Source organism: Pygocentrus nattereri, chromosome 18 (assembly GCF_015220715.1).
Source record: "Pygocentrus nattereri isolate fPygNat1 chromosome 18, fPygNat1.pri, whole genome shotgun sequence".
In the NCBI taxonomy this organism is placed as follows: Eukaryota; Metazoa; Chordata; class Actinopteri; order Characiformes; family Serrasalmidae; genus Pygocentrus; species Pygocentrus nattereri.
Genome location: NC_051228.1, coordinates 1,152,501 through 1,176,092, shown reverse-complemented (window position 1 = coordinate 1,176,092; position 23,592 = coordinate 1,152,501). Strand labels below are relative to the sequence as shown.

The 23,592-nt window shown below is 42.8% G+C and overlaps 1 protein-coding gene across 6 annotated transcripts in view; it reads right to left on the bottom strand.

Moving 5' to 3' along the window:
- Positions 1-23,592, bottom strand: part of cux1a (cut-like homeobox 1a) — a 191,226-nt gene that overhangs the window by 43,132 nt on the left and 124,502 nt on the right. For all 6 annotated transcript variants that reach the window (XM_037546964.1, XM_037546967.1, XM_037546968.1 and 3 more), the window contains 6 exons: positions 22,632-22,687; positions 22,159-22,225; positions 11,898-11,946; positions 9,431-9,508; positions 7,321-7,452; positions 4,282-4,340 (listed from right to left, as the gene is read on the bottom strand). In XM_037546964.1, the coding sequence (XP_037402861.1) occupies positions 4,282-4,340; positions 7,321-7,452; positions 9,431-9,508; positions 11,898-11,946; positions 22,159-22,225; positions 22,632-22,687 (441 nt within the window). The remainder of the gene's footprint in view (positions 1-4,281; positions 4,341-7,320; positions 7,453-9,430; positions 9,509-11,897; positions 11,947-22,158; positions 22,226-22,631; positions 22,688-23,592) is intronic.

The window sequence follows — 23,592 nt, the reverse complement described above, 5'->3', positions numbered from 1 at the left end:
AACCCATGACTAGTATACTGAACCCAAGACTAGTGTACTGACCCCATGACTAGTATACTGAACCCAAGACTAGTGTACTGAACCCAGGACTAGTGTACTGAACCCATGACTAGTATACTGAACCCATGACTAGTGTACTGACCCCATGACTAGTGTACTGAACCCATGACTAGTGTACTGAACCCAAGACTAGTGTACTGAACCCAAGAGTAGTGTACTGAACCCATGACTAGTATACTGAACCCATGACTAGTGTACTGACCCCATGACTAGTGTACTGAACCCATGACTAGTGTACTGAACCCAAGACTAGTGTACTGAACCCAGGACTAGTGTACTGAACCCAGGACTAGTGTACTGAACCCAAGACTAGTGTACTGAACCCATGACTAGTGTACTGACCCCATGACTAGTATACTGAACCCAAGACTAGTATACTGAACCCAGGACTAGAGTACTGACCCCATGACTAGTGTACTGACCCCATGACTAGTGTACTGAACCCATGACTAGTGTACTGAACCCAAGACTAGTGTACTGAACCCAAGACTAGTGTACTGAACCCATGACTAGTATACTGAACCCATGACTAGTGTACTGAACCCAAGACTAGTGTACTGAACCCATGACTAGTGTACTGAACCCAGGACTAGTGTACTGAACCCATGACTAGTGTACTGAACCCATGACTAGTATACTGAACCCATGACTAGTATACTGAACCCAAGACTAGTATACTGAACCCAGGACTAGAGTACTGACCCCATGACTAGTGTACTGAACCCATGACTAGTGTACTGAACCCATGACTAGTGTACTGAACCCAAGAGTAGTGTACTGAACCCATGACTAGTGTACTGAACCCAAGACTAGTGTACTGAACCCAAGACTAGTATACTGACCCCAGGACTAGTGTACTGACCCCATGACTAGTGTACTGAACCCATGACTAGTGTACTGAACCCAAGACTAGTGTACTGAACCCATGACTAGTGTACTGAACCCATGACTAGTGTACTGAACCCATGACTAGTGTACTGAACCCAAGAGTAGTGTACTGAACCCATGACTAGTGTACTGACCCCATGACTAGTGTACTGAACCCATGACTAGTGTACTGAACCCAAGACTAGTGTACTGAACCCATGACTAGTGTACTGAACCCAGGACTAGTGTACTGAACCCATGACTAGTGTACTGACCCCATGACTAGTATACTGAACCCAAGACTAGTATACTGAACCCAGGACTAGAGTACTGACCCCATGACTAGTGTACTGACCCCATGACTAGTGTACTGAACCCATGACTAGTGTACTGAACCCAAGACTAGTGTACTGAACCCAAGAGTAGTGTACTGAACCCATGACTAGTATACTGAACCCATGACTAGTGTACTGAACCCAAGACTAGTGTACTGAACACATGACTAGTGTACTGAACCCAGGACTAGTGTACTGAACCCAAGACTAGTGTACTGAACCCATGACTAGTGTACTGACCCCATGACTAGTATACTGAACCCATGACTAGTATACTGAACCCAAGACTAGTATACTGAACCCAGGACTAGAGTACTGACCCCATGACTAGTGTACTGACCCCATGACTAGTGTACTGAACCCATGACTAGTGTACTGAACCCAAGACTAGTGTACTGAACCCAAGAGTAGTGTACTGAACCCATGACTAGTATACTGAACCCATGACTAGTGTACTGAACCCAAGACTAGTGTACTGAACCCATGACTAGTGTACTGAACCCAAGACTAGTGTACTGAACCCATGACTAGTGTACTGAACCCAAGACTAGTGTACTGAACCCATGACTAGTGTACTGACCCCATGACTAGTGTACTGAACCCATGACTAGTATACTGAACCCAAGACTAGTATACTGAACCCAGGACTAGAGTACTGACCCCATGACTAGTGTACTGAACCCAAGACTAGTGTACTGAACCCATGACTAGTATACTGAACCCATGACTAGTATACTGAACCCAAGACTAGTGTACTGAACCCATGACTAGTGTACTGAACCCAGGACTATTGTACTGAACCCAAGACTAGTGTACTGACCCCATGACTAGTATACTGACCCCATGACTAGTATACTGACCCCATGACTAGTGTACTGACCCCATGACTAGTGTACTGAACCCAAGACTAGTATACTGACCCCATGACTAGTGTACTGACCCCATGACTAGTGTACTGACCCCATGACTAGTGTACTGAACCCATGACTAGTGTACTGAACCCAAGACTAGTGTACTGACCCCATGACTAGTATACTGACCCCATGACTAGTGTACTGAACCCATGACTAGTGTACTGACCCCATGACTAGTGTACTGAACCCATGACTAGTGTACTGAACCCAAGACTAGTGTACTGAACCCAAGACTAGTGTACTGACCCCATGACTAGTGTACTGAACCCATGACTAGTATACTGACCCCATGACTAGTGTACTGACCCCATGACTAGTGTACTGAACCCAAGACTAGTGTACTGAACCCAAGACTAGTGTACTGACCCCATGACTAGTATACTGACCCCATGACTAGTATACTGACCCCATGACTAGTGTACTGAACCCATGACTAGTATACTGACCCCATGACTAGTGTACTGACCCCATGACTAGTGTACTGACCCCAAGACTAGTATACTGACCCCATGACTAGTGTACTGACCCCATGACTAGTGTACTGAACCCAAGACTAGTATACTGACCCCATGACTAGTATACTGACCCCATGACTAGTATACTGAACCCATGACTAGTGTACTGAACCCAAGACTAGTGTACTGAACCCAAGACTAGTATACTGACCCCATGACTAGTATACTGACCCCATGACTAGTATACTGACCCCATGACTAGTGTACTGAACCCAAGACTAGTGTACTGAACCCAAGACTAGTGTACTGACCCCATGACTAGTGTACTGACCCCATGACTAGTGTACTGAACCCAAGACTAGTGTACTGAACCCATGACTAGTGTACTGAACCCATGACTAGTGTACTGAACCCATGACTAGTATACTGAACCCATGACTAGTGTACTGAACCCAAGACTAGTGTACTGAACCCATGACTAGTGTACTGAACCCAAGACTAGTGTACTGAACCCAAGAGTAGTGTACTGAACCCATGACTAGTATACTGAACCCATGACTAGTGTACTGAACCCATGACTAGTGTACTGACCCCATGACTAGTGTACTGAACCCATGACTAGTGTACTGAACCCAAGACTAGTGTACTGAACCCAAGAGTAGTGTACTGAACCCATGACTAGTATACTGAACCCATGACTAGTGTACTGAACCCAAGACTAGTGTACTGAACCCATGACTAGTGTACTGAACCCAAGACTAGTGTACTGAACCCATGACTAGTGTACTGAACCTAAGACTAGTGTACTGAATCCATGACTAGTGTACTGAACCTGTGACTAGTGTACTGAACCCAAGACTAGTGTACTGAACCTGTGACTAGTGTACTGAACCCAAGACTAGTGTACTGAACCCATGACTAGTGTACTGAATCCATGACTAGTGTACTGAACCTGTGACTAGTGTACTGAACCCAAGACTAGTGTACTGAACCCATGACTAGTGTACTGAACCCATGACTAGTGTACTGAACCCAAGACTAGTGTACTGAACCCATGACTAGTGTACTGAATCCATGACTAGTGTACTGAACCTGTGACTAGTGTACTGAACCCAAGACTAGTGTACTGAACCCAAGACTAGTGTACTGAACCTGTGACTAGTGTACTGAACCCATGACTAGTATACTGAACCCAAGACTAGTGTACTGAACCTGTGACTAGTGTACTGAACCCATGACTACTGTACTGAATCCATGACTAGTGTACTGAACCCATGACTAGTGTACTGAACCCATGACTAGTGTACTGAACCCAAGACTAGTGTACTGAACCCATGACTAGTGTACTGAACCCAAGACTAGTGTACTGAAGCTGACTCCGCGAGCGTCTTGCTGTGCTTGTTCAGCGTTACAAAAATGCCTTTTATTTCAAAATCCTACAAATACTGTAAAAGTATCTGTTTGGTGTAGTTTACCAGATTTAAGTCTCTGCTGCAGGAGTTGTTATTGTATTGATACATGGTGTCGTGGTCTTATTACTGTCTGTGGTGTTGTGACCATAGCAGCCACGGCTCTGACCGCGTCGTTATCTGTGATGAGGAAACTGGATACACCCAGCAAAGCGGTGGAGTGACGTGATCTACGACTCACCTCAGTTCTTTTTTCAGCTCTTCGTAGTCCGACTGAGCCTCCAGCTTCTCTTCAAGATGCTACAAAACACAAATAAGAATCAATGCAGTAACAAATACCAGCGTCTATATTTCACCCTCATCATACGGTGTCCTGAGGCTAATGTAGCTAACAAGTAGTGAAGCTTATACCCCACCAGTTAGCATGGTGCTAACTCGTCACCTACATCATTAATCACTCGTCTCAAACCGAGTCAAACGGGGGTTTCTGACTCTGTATGACTCACTGTTACCTATAAACATGGAATAAAGTACGTTAGCATCGCTTGTAGTTAATTATGAAGCCAATGGCTCTAAATAGAGCTCACGGTTTTAACTAGAACTACTGCCTTTCCTAAAGAACCCCTGAAGAACCATCTTTTTAAGAGTGTATATGTGATATCTGATGTGCAAGGAACGATGGACTGAGCAACCACGACTGCAGAAGGCTATACGTTTATTTTCCCCCAATATATTAAAGGAGACGTGCGATTCTTTTCCGGTTTTTCCCGCTCCTTTAGTGTGTTGTAGCTTTTTGTGCATGCAAACCTTCTGCAAAGTCCCAAAGCTCTGCGTTCCCCTAGAGGGAGAACCTCTCTCCCACAGAACCCACTGTTCTCAGCTGCCTGAAACGCCTTTGTTACAGGATGATGTCATCTCGTAACACAGTTCTTACTGACCCTGCCTTCCAGGGAGCTCCGTCCACTCACACAGCACACTACGGCTACTGGAGGGGGAACGCTGGCCCTGTCATTAGGAGATCGTATGATCCCAGGTGACGTCTCAGCCAACTTTGGCCGGGAGTCCAAGACAGCACAGTTCTTCTCACGCTCTCTGAGTGGGCAGGATGGCCCCCCTTCTCCCGCCATCACTCAAAGCGATGCCAGTCAGCGCAGGCGTAACAGAGCTGGTGGTCAGAGTCTCCTTGGAAAGCGTTCAGCTGTCCAATGAGAGCTTATTAGGACTCGGAGGAAACCTGAGCAAGCCTGAGCTCTCCTAGAGCTGGTGCTATCATATGATTGGGGGAGTCAAACTAGTGGGTGGAACTGGATACGACTAAATTGGGGAAGAACCGACGCCACTGGAGAAACGGCCACAGCGGAGTTTACAGCCGCTCAGGAGGGAAGGGTGTGTCTGCAGGTTGCAGGACAGGGGAGGAACAGCTCTGGAGAATGAACAGAGTGGGTGAGCTGACCAATCTGAGCACATCGGGAGGCGTGGCTTAAAGACACAGGAGCTCTAATAGAGAGCTTCAAACAGAAACAATGCACTAAAATTAGCAGACAGCAGTGATATGTAAGCGTGCTCCGTGTAGAGGAGGCATATTTAACGTGTTTCCACTGAGAAAATGATCTGAACATCTCAGACGGTTTATTTTTGAATGAACAATGTTTGCGCACCTGGTACAGACACCACTAGCTATGCTTGAGAAACACAGCAGTGACTGAAAGAAGCAGGACTTTGTCGGAACACGTCAGCGTCCTGCGCTCCACTCCGCCGGAGTTTTTCTGCGAGTTTCTTAACTTTACGTGCCTCTGAGGTCTTAGAAACTTCAGCGGTGATGAGCTACATGGTAGCGCGCAGGCCTGTGAGCGCTGACCGGCTTCAGCAGCGTGTTTATACGCCCGCTCGGAGCGTGACGGACGGCCGGCCGGACGAAAGGAGACTGAACGGAGATGGAGCTCACAGTGAGGCTGATCCACTCAGACTGCAGATCCTCACCAGAGCAGAGCCCAGTACAGTGAGGGGGGGGGGTCTGAAATTAACAGGGCGGTGGGAACACGGTTACATGAGCGACTGTGACGTTTTTTGGGGCAGTGCTGTGTTTATTTTTTTATCTTTCTCCGTGCACGAAGGTGGAGAAGGGGCTTAAAGTGGTAGTTTGGGGGAAAATCAAGGGCATACAGTACCCCCCCCACACCACCACCACCCCCACCACCCCCACTAGCCTGAATGTGGCCAGTCAAGACATGTTTGCTGTCTGAAGTTTCCTTCTTTAGTTTTAGCCCAGGCTTGTTTTGGAGTGGAACGTGAGGGGATGCTATACACCCCCCAGCGCACGAGAGACGCTGTATACGGGGCTCTCTGGACCAGGGAGCTGATTGAGGCTACATCACAGTTACTTGGCTGCCTGTGCCGGACACTTGGGCGATGCACTGCAGCTACATGGCTGCCTAGTTTGCTGCAGAGAAAATGCTCCACCTTCATGTCTAAGGACATTTTTGGCCTTCGAGGATTCCTGGGACCTTGGGATAATCCGTAGTTGTGGACTGAGACTTTCCGCACCTAAGGACTCTTTTCAGGATAGCTAAGTGACTCTAGTGGTCATTGTAACCCCCCCAGCCGTGGGAACTGGAGTGTGTGTGTGTGTGTGTGTGTGTGTGTGTGTGTGTGTTTCTGTGTTTTTAATTTATTATTAATTATATATTTTGTTTCTTTCTATATAGTTTGTTTTGATTCTTTTAGAAATTGATAAAACCCATTCTCCTTATAAAACGACCATGTCCTCCACTTTTCCCTCCACTCCGGATCGCTCCGTTATCTATAACGCAATTTTGTCCATATGGTTATAATGGTTTTAGGACTGGTTATAGAGTCTGTTTAGGCACGCAGCTGTTGGAGAAAACAATACATTTTCAGCTTCTGCTCAACCTGGCAACCCTGCCGCTATAGAGAGAGCTAAAAATATAGGATCTGTATAAAGGAAAAACAGGTACACTCAAAAAGACGGTTATTTAAAGGTTCTTTAGTAAAGACAGCGGTTCTGTGTAGAAGCCTGAACACACAAACAATCTGCATGCTTAAATGGTTCTCAGAGAGGTAAAATGGTTCTTCAGAATGATGGGGAATGTGTTGTATATGGTTCTATAGGGAACCTGTCTGAAATGTATTATAAATTGCACCTAACATATTTTTTTCTGATGTTATTGATCTTTAGTACAAGACACAGAAGTGAAATCTGGCTGCGTCTGTGGAGCAGCGGATGTTTTATGAATGCGGTTCTGCTGTGTAGCTGCGGTACCTTTAGCTGCTCCTCTTTAGCGCTGAGCTGCTGCTGCAATCGGCTGATCTGATTGGCCATCGACTCGGTGAGCTCAGTTAGATCGTTCTGGAGCTTCTGGACGTCGTCAGATACGCACTCGACTTCACACACCTTCACACACACACAGCCTGTATTACTGCACTTACAGTGACTCCAACAACACTGTAACCTGTAAACTGGGCAGTCGTGGGCTGGAGGTCAGGGAACCAGCCCTGTGACCGCAAGGTAGCTGGTTTGATCCCCTCAGCTGACGGTCCATGACTGGAGTGCCCTTGAGCAAGACACCTAACCCCCGCTGTGGATAGGGCTGCCCACCGCTCCGGGCAAATGTGCTCACTGCCCCCCAGTCTGTGTGTTCACTAGTGTGTCTGTGGGCGTTTCACTGCACGGACGGGTTAAATGTGGAGGTCTAATTTCACAGTGTGTGAAACACAGAGACAGATGGTTGTTAATTCTATTCCTAGTGAGCCCATCCTTCACCTTTACTCAAAGGGGAATTCCACCCAGGGTTCACTGTAGAGACTCACATCTTTACAGTGGTGGTGATGGGAACCAGGCGTCGCCATGACTACAACACAGATATAGACACTTTATTTACCATCCAGAACCACCAGAGAACCTACACGAGTCTTCTGAGCTTATATGGAATGCTGATGATGGAAAACAGTGGAAAATCTGGAATAATGAGTTTTCTTTGGGGACTATTTTGCCGCACAGCGCCCTGCATGTCTCCCTCCACCATGAATGGAGTTGAGGTTCTCTAAACTCTCATAAAACAGCGTCTCAGTCATCAGGCAGTGAATTCAGAACCAGTTCATGTAGGAACTTTCTGTAGGAGCTTTTAGAGGGACGTCTGGTTCCCATCACCACCACTGTGAGCAGCTCTGACTCGGTCAGTTTATCTAGAACAGAGAACCACTCTGAACGACTCTGTTTACAGGTGAACCATCTAACTAAGCAGAGAATTTTGGAATTCTCCATAAGACCGTATTTATAACGTATAACCGTATTTCAGTGACCCATAAGAACGCCCACCGTCTGAAAACGTTAGAGATGCAGACATTCAGACATATTTTTACTAATACTAACAAACTGTACTTCATAAAGATTAGGTGACGGTTGCCGAGCAACGATTCCTGTGTTTAATTTACTTGCGCATTAATACAGAATCCAGCTGATGTGTATACGGTCATATGCACATATATTGCGTAATTTACAGCAACGTCCAAATCAGCCCAGCCAATTAGATTTTTAAAGTACAGTTTACAAAGAAAGCAATACATTCTGCTGTTGTTGGAACAAAAAAAAGTTTTTCACTTTTTGACATAATTTGAAAATACCCATAGTCCTACATATCGTGTGTAAATTCCATGATGATTGGACCAAAAGTAATGACCTTAAATTACTTGGTAAGACGTCTGGTTCCACTGACTTACATTAAAAGTAGAGTATGTTTTTTCCTTCTCCTGTAAAGTTGCTGTTTTGGAAATATGAGGTTTTGATCCAATAACAGCGATATATATATATATATATATATATACACACACACAAACACACATATATACATACAATATGCTATTTTAATATAACAATTCTCAATGTCAAATTTCACTGCACTTTATAATCATGCAACATAATAAACGTAATAAAACATTTATACATGCTGGAGTCTATACGATCAAAGAAAAGATGATCCTAAAAGACGGTTCTTCAAGGGTTCTTCAGTAAAGATAATGGTCCTATATAGAACCATGAGCACTTTGCATGCTTTGCATGCTTAAATAGTTCTTTGCATAGTGCAATGGTTCTTCAGCTTGATGGAGAATGCATCTAGTGCTATACATAACCTTTCTGACAATGGTTCTTAATAGGACCGAAAAGGGTTCTGCCATTGTTATGATGTTGTGTTGAGTTTTTGGTGCTGGATAGATTCATATACAAAACATCCTCCATCAATCGGAACCACTTCACCACGCAAGAAACCAGTTAAGTATGCACATGGTTCTTTGAGCGCTCGTGGTTCTCTATAGAACCCATCTTTAGCCATCTTTTTAAAGGGTGTTCAGCAGAAACAGCTGAGGACTCTTACCCTGTCCGGTGTTTCCTGCTGCTGGTTGACGAGCTGCTCTCTCAAACTCTCCGTCTCTCGCTCCGCAGCCTCAGCTCTCTGCGCAACACACACGTTCACATTTTACACTCACGGTATATACAGAGTGATAAGACTGATAATGAGATGATAATCAGAGCGCTGCTGCTGGAAACCGCTGGAACTGAGGCACTCTGATCATAACAGTGGCTAAAAGCACTAAACTCAGGCTTTAAAATGACTGCAGCTGCTGGAAACAACTTTTCTGAAGGGAGTCAGTCGTCAGTGGAACCTCTCGACACTTAAAAGCTGTTTCTGAATGAGAGGATTGAGTCGCGCAGTCACAGCCGCACAGTGCAATGCAGCTGGGCTTCAGCCTGGAGCTACAGATGGTTCAAACGGGCCACGTGTGCATGTTCGTCCTGCCCTGTGAAAACGTCGACACAGTGTCCGCCCATATAGCATCAGCCATTTCAGTTAGGATGGCAAAGTTTTAACAAATAGCTGAGGCACCTGAATGCAGCCGCGCCAGCACATTTTAAGGTGGAATAGCAAATTACAAACAAGTAGACAAGGCGCTGGAACGTGGTCTTAACTGCTGCATCTTTTAAGGTGGAACTGGAAAATTCATTTTTAAGTAAGTTAAGTAAATTAACTGCCAGTGAGAGTTGAAATGCTTGAAAATGGATGAGGAGGTCGCTACTGCTGGGCAGGTTGACAGCACTAGTTTATGGAGAATTTCATACAGTATCAGAAACAGGGGCAGGACTCAGGCAAGAGCGTCACGATTCAGACACGCAGTTAGCACCATGCTAACTGGTGCAGAACAAGCTGTAATTACTCTCTACATCAGCCTCATAGCTAATACAAAGCATTTCCATACATGCATAAAGATCCGGTGGTTAGCTTGCGCTGCGGCTAAAGGTTGAATGCTTTAAGCAGCGATTTAATGTTGTAATGTAGGTAAAGTTTCTCCCACACGTCTCTCCTCAGGTCACCACTGCAGGGAGCTGGTGAATAAACATGACCAACCAGTGCCTGTTTAGACTGACGCATTTTTAAAGCCATAGTTCAGCAAAATTTCACATTTACCCAGTTTTTCGCTTTTTAGCCCAGTTCAGCCCAGATAGCAGCATCGGTCCACTGGCACGATAAGGTGGGCACCCCGCTGACTGTACGTCACTGCTGGTCCACTGCGCACAAGACTAACTTTTAACCTCCTCTAACAGATTTTCTCTCCTCACAGACTTTTATTTTGGAAAAAAACAATTGAGAGGAAAAAAATTAATGACTAACATAAAATGATTTGTTGGAAGTGTCGTTGTTGGTGACGCTGGGCTAAATTGGCTTCATCTGTATAACGTGATGCAGGGGTTTACGATTCAATATATTGCAGTATATTGCGATACTGTGTGCGAGGCGATATGTTGCAATTTTTCAAAATCTAATTTTAGGAAATATAGTGTATAAAAAACCTTATGCATAAAATCTGAAAAGGTTCTTAATAATAAATAAATAATAAAGATTCTTATTCTAAATGGGACTTTAGAACCATTTGTCACTGTGAAATTAGACCTCTCCATTTAACCCATCCGTGCAGTCAAAACACCCACACTAGGGGGCAGTGAGCACACTTGGCCAGAGTGGTGGGCAGCCCTATTCACGGCACCCGGGGAGCAGTTGGGGTTAGGCGTCTTGCTCAAGGACACCTCAGTCATGTGCTGTCGGCTCTGGGGATCGAACCGGCGACCTTCCGCTCACAGGGCCAGTTCCCTAGCCTCCAGCCCACGACTGCCCCAGGGTGGACCAGCAGTGACGTACAGTCAGTGGGGTGCCCACCTTATCGTGCCAGTGGACCGATGCTGCTATCTGGGCTGATCTGGGCTAAAAAGCGAAAAACTGGGTAAATGTGAAATTTTGCTGAACTATGGCTTTAAAAATGCGTCAGTCTAAACAGGCACTGGTTGGTCATGTTTATTCACCAGCTCCCTGCAGTGGTGACCTGAGGAGAGACGTGTGGGAGAAACTTTACCTACATTACAACATTAAATCACTGCTTAAAGCATTCAACCTTTAGCCGCAGCGCAAGCTAACCACCGGATCTTTATGCATGTATGGAAATGCTTCGTACTAAAACTGATAACTAATTCTAAAAGTCCATGTAAGCGAAGTCTCACAAAACACGTGTGATTATATTAGCATCTAAAGGACTTGCTCTTCATTTAGATGCGCTGCTAATGCAAAGCAGGAGCTGAAGTTTCACAGTGAGAGAGTAAACAGCTTTATAAACACTGAGGAAACTAACTGCTGCCTCCACAGTCGGCCGGAAAAATCTGCATAGACTATAAATACATATATATATACATATGTTGAATATCAAAGAAATACTCATTTCTGAACAGATGCATAACAGGAATCGGTCACAAGCACAAGAATGGCCACAGGTCTGCACGTTCTGTAGTGATCTCACCTGATTAGCTTTCTCCATATCCGCCTTCATTGCTTCAATCTCACTGGCCCTAGAAAACAAAGTAAAAACAATCAGGAAAACACACACACACACACACACACACACACAACACACACACACACACAACACACACACACAACAGCTACACACCTACTGTCCACCTGTTATGGGTTTCTAATAAAGTGGCCAGTTAGTGGAAGCACAAGGTGGGTGTTTCTAATAAAGTGGCCAGTGAGTAGAAGCACAAGGTGGGTGTTTCTAATAAAGTGGCCAGTTAGTGGAAGCACAAAGTGGGTGTTTCTAATAAAGTGGCCAGTGAGCGAAAGCACAAGGTGGGTGTTTCTAATAAAGTGGCCAGTGAGTGGAAGCACAAGGTGGGTGTTTCTAATAAAGTGGCCAGTGAGCGAAAGCACAAGGTGGGTGTTTCTAATAAAGTGGCCAGTTAGTGGAAGCACAAGGTGGGTGTTTCTAATAAAGTGGCCAGTGAGTGGAAGCACAAGGTGGGTGTTTCTAATAAAGTGGCCAGTGAGCGAAAGCACAAGGTGGGTGTTTCTAATAAAGTGGCCAGTTAGTGGAAGCACAAGGTGGGTGTTTCTAATAAAGTGGCCAGTGAGCGAAAGCACAAGGTGGGTGTTTCTAATAAAGTGGCCAGTTAGTGGAAGCACAAGGTGGGTGTTTCTAATAAAGTGGCCAGTGAGCGAAAGCACAAGGTGGGTGTTTCTAATAAAGTGGCCAGAAAAAATGTTCACATGCATTTAAGTGCGTGTCCAAGCATCTGGCTGTGAGTGTAAGTAAAATGTGTGTGTGTGTGTCTGCCCTCAAATTCTGCAGCCCCCCCGCCCCAACACCACACCCCCACCCACACACACTGTTAAGCGCTCTCAGTTTCACACTAATCCTTCTGAATGTGTGTGTGTGTTCAGCGCTGATCCACCTGCTGGAGTGTGTGAGCTGAAACACAGCCGTTCGTCTCACTCTAATACACTCTAATACACTCTAATCTGATATAATAGTCTCTGTTCTGTGAGCTCATAACACACACAACTGCTAACAGCCCAGCTCAGCACGGCCATCACTGCTGCACTTTTACTCACACTGCGTTACTGACACTGCACAAGCAATCACTTCTCATATTAATAATCAGACCGGGGCTATAACCACAGCCTGGACACGTGTCTGCATGTCTACATGCTTTACTCAAAATGTGAAGTATTTGGGACCAACAAGCATGAGAAGAACTTCTTTCTGGAGGATGATTTTATTAAAACTTCTTTCTGGATATTAAATGTATTAGAGTTTCAAGGCAAAGCAGGTTTATGAATATAGCAGCTCTCATTCACTGCTGTCATTCAAAGTGCTTTACAAATGAGAAACTACAGAGTCAGGAAATATAGAGCTGTTTAAATGAATTAAACTAGAACAGAAATTAAACACGTGATTAAAACAATAGATTTAAAAGAGAAAATCATTCAATTAAAATTAGAGACTAGACAAGAGTTTAATAATCAAATTAAAAATTAAAAGTTAGATTAGGATAAAGGAACAGACAGAGGAACACACACACACACACACACACACACTCACACAAACACACACACACGCACACACACATAGACATACAAACACACACACACACACAAATACACATACAAACACACACACACACACACACTCACACAAACACACACACACGCACACACACATAGACATACAAACACACACACACACAAATACACACACACAAACTCACACATACAGACACACACACACAAACTCACACATACAGACACACACACACTCACACAAACACACAAACACACACAAACACACACACACATACTCACACACAGACACATACATACTCACACAAACACACACACACACAAATACACATAGAAACACACACACACACACAAACTCACACATACAGACACACACACACTCACACAAACACACAAACACACACAGACACACAAACACACACACACATACTCACACACAGACACATACATACTCACACAAACACACACACACACACAGACACACACACACAAACACACACACACACAAACACACACACTCACACAAACACACTCATTCACACACACACATGCACACACAAACACACACACAGACACACACACAGACACACATGCACACACACTCACACACAGACACACACACACACACACACACACATTGCAGTAATTAATTGAACAGCGGTGTCTGATTAGAGCTGATGATCTTTAACGATGCTGACGAGTTTAATGGGTTTTGTGCTGAATTGTAAGTGACTGTAATGTTCAACAAAGTGTTCAACGTTACGTTACGAGATATGCAGATCCACAGAGTGACGGGCTGCACAGCCTCGGCCATGGGGCTCTAATCTGGATGTTGACGAGTCGCTGATCACATGATTATGACACTAACAACATGGGCGCCTCAGAGAAGGCAGCAGGTGAGGACCCTGATTTCAGAGTCAGTATCTCTGGTTCCCTGAACGTTATCAAGGCGTTCCAGTTTGGCTTTGTTCTAATATTTCTCCGCTGATATACAGACCTTCAGATATCAGATATTGAACATCGGTATCATGAAGAACAGGAGACGAGGCATAAGGCTGTGTAATCCTGTACGGCAGGGGTGTCAAACTCAAACAGAGGGCCAAAATCTCAACAGACCGAGGCAAGAGAGCGTCTATACTTTAATACGCCAAAACATCAACGGTAAAATATAGCCACACGGGAATATTTGATAAATCTAGGCTACTTTAGCTACAGATAACTGTTAAATCTCTTTAAATGTCCCCAGAATGCAGGTCTGTTGAGCCTAGTGTGATTGGTCTGAGCTGCTGAGTGTTTTTAGTGAGTATAGTTGTTGAACTGAAGCTGAAATGCAGCTGGTGTGTTTGGTGCCAATGACACTTGCAATTAGAAAACTGCTGAGCCATAGATTATTGGTAGGAGTGGGGTGTCAACCAAATTTACATTGCAGTGCATCCTGGGGATTGTAGTGCATTTAATATTAATAGAAAATCTAAATCATTTTAGGACCGGACTGGACTGTGGCTGTAAGGTTTGAAGTCTAAAGTTCTCTGGCTCTCTGGATCTCGCCGTGCGCAAGTGTCTTGTCAAGGCCGCCTAGGGTGCGGCCAAGTCGGATACAACATTCCAGGGTCCGTATCTCCAGTTTCCTGAAGGCCAGTGATGCGACCCAGGGCTCGTTGGGAAGGGCGTGTCATTACTTTATTGACATACGTACCTCCTGACTCACATACATGGTTGCTTTACAATCAGAAATTATTTGTAATTTGTAAATTTATAATGACTATTTTTCAAGGTTGATAGTTAAGAGAAATGTGGAACTATAGTATATAATAATAATAATAATCATAATAATAATAATAAGAAGAAGACCTTCATTTATTTACATCTGAAGGATTATTATTATTATTATTATTATTATTATTGTAATAATAGTAGTATTACTATTGTAAAAAGAGTATTAGTGCTGAAAGACATCATTTAGATCAGGGTTTCTCAACCACTGGACTGCAAAGCCCCCTTTGGTGGTCCTCAGGCTGAGGGGGAGCCAGTGCTACCACACTGCAAAAAATGGCAACTTGTCAAGTTATATAATCCTAAATCTAGTCAATACATCTAATATTTCCCATTTTGAGATGGTTGTGCATTTGTTATATGATTATCTAGCTTATTTCTAGACAGTATTTACTTATTTTAGATCATTTTTAAGTAAAATTCTCACTATACTGGCAGATCATTTTGCTGGTTTCAAGCTCACGTCTTAAAACAAGCAACGTTAAAATCATTTTACTAATTAAATAAGTAATAATGTCATTTTTAAAATAAAATTACTTAAAACAAACAGCAATAATCTATAAATAAGGAAAATAATCTTAAATTTAGCTACAACAATCTAGGCCAGTGATGGTGCTTTCAGGGAAAAAACTGACTTAATCATAAGAAAACGGTAAACAACATTAATACAAGTCATGCAACGGCGGTGCACAAAGCAGCATCATCTATTTTTGGCCCTTGTCTCTAGAAATAAAACACACTGCCCCGTGGTGTTGGTTGTCCAGACCGGAGTGAAAAATGTAGCTTACTTTGCCGTCATTACGCCGGGTAAGCTGAGATCTATACATGTTGTGCTTCCCGTATAGAAACTGCTGTGAGCTGTGGGCCTTCATGCTTTCTAGTGATAAACAGGTGGAAAATGCTGAGAAGACCTGATTCAGACAAATAAGGAGCTACAGTTTGCGTGTCCAAACAGAATGAAGCAGTTAAATAAAATACACACTGTGATATTCTGTGTTTAAAGCTGTCAGATGATCCCAGATTGAGGAATTAGGGAATATAATGCAGCTTTAACTCTGCAGAGCAGATCAGTGTGGAGCTCCTGTAATGCATTAACGGGGTTATGATCCAAAACCGAGGAGAGCAGAGAAAATACAATCCTTACTTTAAATAAACAGAGAGAGACAGAGAGAGAGAGAGAGAGAGAGACACAGAGAGAGAGACAGAGAGAGAGAGAGAGACAGAGAGAGAGAGAGAGACAGAGAGAGAGAGAGATAGAGAGAGACAGAGAGAGAGACAGAGAGAGAGAGAGAGACAGAGAGAGAGAGAGAGAGAGACAGAGACAGAGACAGAGAGAGAGAGAGAGACAGAGAGAGAGACAGAGAGAGAGAGAGAGAGAGAGAGAGAGAGAGAGACAGAGAGAGAGAGAGAGAGAGACAGAGAGAGAGAGAGAGAGAGACAGAGAGAGAGAGAGAGAGAGAGAGAGACAGAGAGAGAGAGAGAGACAGAGAGAGAGAGAGAGAGAGAGAGACAGACACAGAGAGAGACAGAGACAGAGAGAGACAGAGAGAGAGGGAGAGAGAGAGAGAGAGAGAGACAGAGAGAGAGAGAGAGAGAGAGAGGGAGAGAGAGAGAGGGAGAGAGAGAGAGAGAGAGAGAGTCTTCTGTCTCAAATAAACAGATCCTTTAATTATTACTCTTTAGTAAAAACAGAGGTTCTGTATAGAACAATGAACACTCTGCATGGTGAGATGGTTCTTCAGACTGATGGAGAATGGGTTGTAAATGGTTCTGTATAGGACCAAAAGTGTTCTACTGTTGTTACAATATCAAGCTTGTATACAACAGAACACTTTTCGGTGCTGTATAGAACCATTTACAACCCATTCTCCATCAGTCTGAAGAACCATCATGTTAATAGTACAAACCTGACCACACGTTTACAGATAACAGTCATTATAAACCATATAATAACGTCTAACAGACACAGGGTTTAAGGGCAGGTGTGTGCAGTTAGCACATCGCTACGTGGTGCAGTATAAACGAGCTACGTCAGCGTTAACATCTCGTGATCCTGGTTCTACGCTGTGTGTTTTAGAACACATTAGAAACAGGAATGTCACGCGATGTGTCCGATTCATTTTCACATAATAACAATAAAGAAAAAAAAGCGAATCTCAGTGGATTTTTAAAGAAGTTTAGACAGTATGGCCTTTATTAGGTTTCAGCTACATCTGGTCCCCATCTCCTCCTTTTTCAGCTTCACACTGCGCTGCACAGCTCAACTGGAAACAACTGCAAACACTCTCCTAATGAGGACCTTACACATGGGTTTAAGGGAAAAAGCCCAACATCCTCCTCAATATCTTCCTCAACATCCTCCTCAATATCAATATCCTCCTCAACATCCTCCTCAATATCAATATCCTCCTCAATATCCTCCTCAATATCAATATCCTCCTCAATATCCTCCTCAACATCCTCCTCAATATCAATATCCTCCTCAACATCCTCCTCAATATCAATATATTGTATATATTAATAAACTAGATTATGTTTATGCATTAACATGATCTGGTTTATTATCAAATGTATAAACATAATCTAGTTTATTAACATGTGATCTGGTTTATTATCAAATGTATAAACATAATCTAGTTTATTAACATGTGATCTGGTTTATTATCAGATGTATAAACATAATCTAGTTTATTAACATGTGATCTGGTTTATTATCAGATGTATAAACATAATCTAGTTTATTAACATGTGATCTGGTTTATTATCAGATGTATAAACATAATCTAGTTTATTAACATGTGATCTGGTTTATTATCAGATGTATAAACATAATCTAGTTTATTAACATGTGATTTGGCTTATTTAAAGGTAAAAACTGCCCTTTTCATTGCGGCAGTGTTTCATGCACAGGATAAGCAGACCAATGCACACAGCTCATATGCACTAGTGCCTGACTGATGTTAAAACGATGTGGCTCATAGCAATACCAAGGTTAAAGGCCTAAAAATTTGATGATTTAATTTTATATTTCAGCAGTTTTGGTGCTCAAATGACTGAAATGATTGTCGGTTCTCAGTGATCACACTTCTTAAAGTCAAACGAACTGCAGAAACTCAAGTTTGTAGCTACATTAGCCTTGTATGTGTTTTATGAGGACAAAAAAATGGAAACACACCTACATTGTGAGGACCTGGAGTTTACCAGGCCATTAGCAGAGTCCTCATATTTGAGGTGTATAAATAATTCTTGTAACTCAAGCGTATAAGTGTTATACCGTTGTTATATGAGTGCTATAAACATGTCTAATGGGTTTTGGAGTATTTTTAAGAAAGTGTCTTTATTGTGCAGTTCTGCCCTAAATAAGCTCTAAGGTGGAAAATGCAACGCATTAAAATCCCAGAAAGAGAGAGATGAAGATAGACTAGGGTGACACCTCCTGTGTGTGTGTGTGTGTGTGTGTGTGTGTGTGTGTGTGTGTGTGTGTGTGTGTGTGTGTGTGTGTGTGTGTGCTCGTCTTGCTATTCTTGTGGGAACTACATGTCCTTACAATGGCAGGACATGACACTTTTGCTCCTGAGTGAGAACATTCTGATGGTCCTCAACTGAGCACATAGTTTTCAGGACAAATGACCGTTTCTAACAGACTAAGAGCTAATTTAGGATGTCTTATGGACACTAAGGTTAAGTCTAGGGTTTAGATTTAGGTGCAGCATTATTTGGCTACAGTAATAAAAAATTACTGAATAGAAATCAATAGATGTCCTCACGAGCAATGTAAGATAAATGAGTCTGTGTGAGTGTGTGTGTGTGAGTGTGTGTGTGTGTGTGTGTGTGTGTGAGTGTGTGTGTGTGAAAGTTGGGCATTCCTCTGCAGACATTAAGGGGGGGTTGGGCAAGTGAAGTGAAGCGATGCATACCATTATTACACTTGACTGAACGCTGCTACTTGTCACAGACACACACACACACACACACACACACACGTCTGGACTGCTCTAAAAGAGGTGGAGCGAGGAATGACGGATGGAGGGACAAAAAAAGAGGAATTTCTCTCCATTACAGTGCAGAGAGACCATTACACTGTAAATCACCTAAAACAAACAAAGAGGCGGAAAGATTACGCCAGTCGAAACGTTAGGACATCTTAATGTACACTTTTAAAAAATGTAAATTATGAAAATGAAAAAACAAACAGATATTTATTTATTATTTATGCAAAAGCACTTATGCTCTGTATAATAACTTTATTATATTGAAATTGTACCATGTCTGTTTTGTTACGGTCAGTTTTAATAAGGCCATAAATCCCCCTAACTGTAAACTGTGTGCCGTCCTGGCCAGGTCTCCCTCAAAAAGACATTTTCTTCTTGGATAAAGTTTCTGGTTAAATAAAGGCGAAATGAAAACAAAGTAATTTTCCAAATATGGACTCGTTTGTATTTAGCACAGACGTAAACGAAGTATGAATCTAATCAGGAGAGCACAGTTTAGTGCTGCCAGAAACACTTTTATATTTAATTTGACATTTTTAAGCTTTTATGTAGGACCAGTCTTCAGATTCAGATTCCTTTATTGATCCCAGGGGGACATTGCAGTTGTTACAGCTGCAGCCATTTATGTAAAAGAATAAACACTTTAATAATAATTTAAGACAATATAGAGAAATTTGCATTATGTACACGAGATTTAAGTACTTATGAATATAGTAAAGTGGCAGTGAAAGTGATAGAAACTCAAAGTTTCTCCAAACTGAAAACTTTTAACCAAAAAGACAAAGTAGGTAAAAATAAAAACTAAAGAAAATTTCACTGAAGTTCATTAAACGTTTTTGACCATTTTCATACATTTATACAAGTATCTGCTAAACGCAGCGCTTGACTTAATGCACCATTTGATTAATTCATTAAATAAAATGGATTTTAAACTGAAGTCTGGCTGGTTGTTTTATTTTATATTATTTTTCAACCTATTTTTACTTTTATTTTTACTTGTGAATAGAAAATCTCCATTTACATGCACACTGCAAGCAAAGCGATCCAAAAGAGTAGCGTACCGTGACAATGAGCCATTAGTCCAGTCAGAGTGAGTTACGGTTAGTTAGTTAGCGGATGTGCTTGAGTTTTTAATCACTTTAACCCTCCTGTTACGTTCGGCTGTGAGGAACAGCAATAAATGTTAAGAAATAGTTGTAATATATTGAACCGATACATGTTTAACCCTCTGAAAGTAGTGAAAAAATTCATTTTTCTGCGTAAACATTAATTTTTGCTGAATATCAACAGATATTTAGTGTAATCAGGTTTTCCACCCCTGACAGATCATGGTTTATTGATAATAATTCACTCGTTTTTCATTAAAAACAATTCTCAGACTTATTTCTTTCCCTTTTCGTCCCTGATCCGTCACCACACAGCAATTTAACTGGTGTTCTTATTAAAACATGATGTTTTAGTCCGAGTCAGCTCGGGTCCATTCCGGGCCTTTGTTGAGTTCTGTGGGCTGGGGTCGGGTCGAGTCGGGTTCAGACTCAAAACTGTGATGACGATGCTCGGATTTAGCCGGACTCGGGCGGAATGTTTTCAGGCCGTATTCACGTTCGCAGCATTTCGGTACTGGTTATCCCAGACGTTTGGTCCAGACGGCTGGCCCGCCTGGCCCTCAGCTCGGTGAGGGACTCTAAACAAAATAAAAAGTGTGTCTGTTCCACTTCAGAGCGCTCATAAAGCCGGCGGTGCTGGGGGGCTGGATCAGAGGGGCTGTAATTACACCACTCCCACAGCCACACTGGAACACACACACCGCATTCCAGCATGACAGCGAGACGAGGAAATTACCACCCAAACCCTCGACCGCAGGGCGGGACGGCTCGCACGCACTCAGCTCTACTGCTCAAAAGTCTGGAATCACTGGCCGAGTTTGGATTTTCTCCAATCCGGCTGAATTCGTTCTGATTCCAGATGAAGACTGAGGTGTTTATATCACACTCTGCTCAACCATCTGATGAAAATCTCCATTAACACCGGAACTTTAATACAGGAGCTTTTATAGGAGCATTCTTAACCCGTAGGGTTTAACATGATGTCGGCCCACCCTTTGCAGCTACAACAGCTTCAGCTCTTCTGGGAAGGCTTTCCACAAGGGTTAGGAGTGTTTATGGGAATTTCTGACCGTTGTTCCAGAAGCACATTTGTGAGGTCAGACACTGATGTTGGACGAGATTTCAATTCAAATAAAAAATGGGATAAATGGCTAAAACGTGCATGGACCCTTTCTGTCAGCTGGAACCAGTCTGGCCATTCTCCGCTGACCTCTCTCACCAACAAGGCCCTTCCCTCCGCAGAGCTGCTGCTCACATTGGTCCATTTTGAGCAACTCGGCGACTGTTGTGTGTGAAAATCTCGCGAGATCAGCAGAAACACTCAGACCAACCCGACAGCAACAATCACGACACAGTCACAATCACTGAGATCACATTTTTCCTCAATCTGATGGTTGATATGAACATTTCCCTGAAGGTGCAGGAATTATGTGCTGCACTGCTGCCACACAACTGGCTGATTAGGTAACTGCATGCATGTTCCTAATAAAGTGGTCTGTGAGTGTATATTGCGTATACACATATAATCTGTATGTCAACACTGTATTTAATTGTATTCTATTTATATTCTGTACCAATAACATGATTAATATAATTAACAGCAGTGGAACAGAGACAATAAGAATATGTTTATTTTTACTAAAATGATTTTAAGCTTTAAGAAAAAAGCCCAATCATTTTATTTCATCCAAAAAAAATGAATGTGAATAATAATAAAGCGAGGAAATCTGTTTTATGAGAACGCGTCTGATTGGTTCCGTACTGGAAGAACCATAACACACTGAGAAATCTCCCATTTTCAGGAGTGATAATTAAAAACGAAACTCACTTTGTTCTGGATTCTTCTTCATACTTTGCCTTCAGTTCCTGAAGTTCTGCCTGAGTTTTTTCAAGAGCTGAAATGCAAATAAGAAGCTCTTCAATGCTAAAGACTGGACTGGACGCCAGACATCCTGATCAAATACGGCGCTCTGAGAAAGTCTGGGCGCCCCGTCACATTTTACAAGTGAAAAGAAGTTTTAAAAATCCTCTGCAAGAAACACAAATATGATAGATTTCTGTACATTTTAATGCACAGTTATTACCTCTTGGCTGAATTTAAAGTATTGCTCATATTTATTATATGTATTATATACATAGTGTAGGTCTCATCATGTTCTATTATGTTAAATTCAGCAAATAAATCAAATAATTATGCATTAAAATGTGCAGAAATATGACATATTTAAGCTTTTCCCATTCAGAGGTGGTGTTGACTACAGAGGCGTCCAAACTCCTGCATGTGACTGTGTGTATCCTGACCTGTTTGTAGGGTTTGGAGTTTGATCTCCTCTGAGTTCAGCCTCTCCTGGAGCTCACTGCAGGAGAAAAAAGAGAAAAGTTAACGATACAGAAAAAAAACAACAGAACATCATATGAAACGTTTGTTATCTATAGATGGGGTGGTTACTCAGATATCCAGACACCCAAGCTCATTTTCCTGCTTGTTTACTTAACCCTCCTTTAGGGTTAATCTGTTAACCACAGCCTCATTTGTGCCTGAAACGGCGTACCCAGAGAAAAGGGGGCGCTGTTCCCAGATACTCTGGGAATTCCCAGATTCCCAGATACTCTGGGCTACAATCATGATGCCAGTGTCAGTTGAAAGGAAACAGGTCAGAATAACTGTGTGAGTTACTGACTCAGAGCAACTCAAGTACAGAGGAGTCTGTGTCCTCCTGACTCACAGATCTCTGAACTGATCTCTCAATTATCGACCTTGAAGTAGACGTTTAGGATTTCCTAACTTGATAGATTCTGTAAGATAAGATTCAATTCCTAAAGGTGCAGTGTGCAAGATTTATCAGTATCTAGTGGTGAGGTTGCAGATTGCACCCATCTAAACCTCGCTCCCTCACCCCTCCCTCTCCAAGCGTGTAGTAGAACCTGCAGTAGATGTCAGGTTTTCTGCCGTCGTGTGTCCTGATTTCATTTTGCTTCTTCATGTTTTCTCTTCTTTGACGATGAGGATTCACCCTCCCTCACTTTCTCTTGCGCTAAATAAAAAGTCTGATCCTCCATTTGTCAGAATCTGGGTTCTCAAACTTCTCACAATAAAACAGCCAGCAGCACCGGCAACAACCTACGGAGCCCCACTGGTGACATCCTGTATAAATAAAAATAATGCGTGGCCATGACTTAGTAAGGTGTGGGAATGAGATGATTAAGCTGTGACCACGACTTCGTAAAGCATGAGAACAAGATCCCAGTGCGTGTACACATG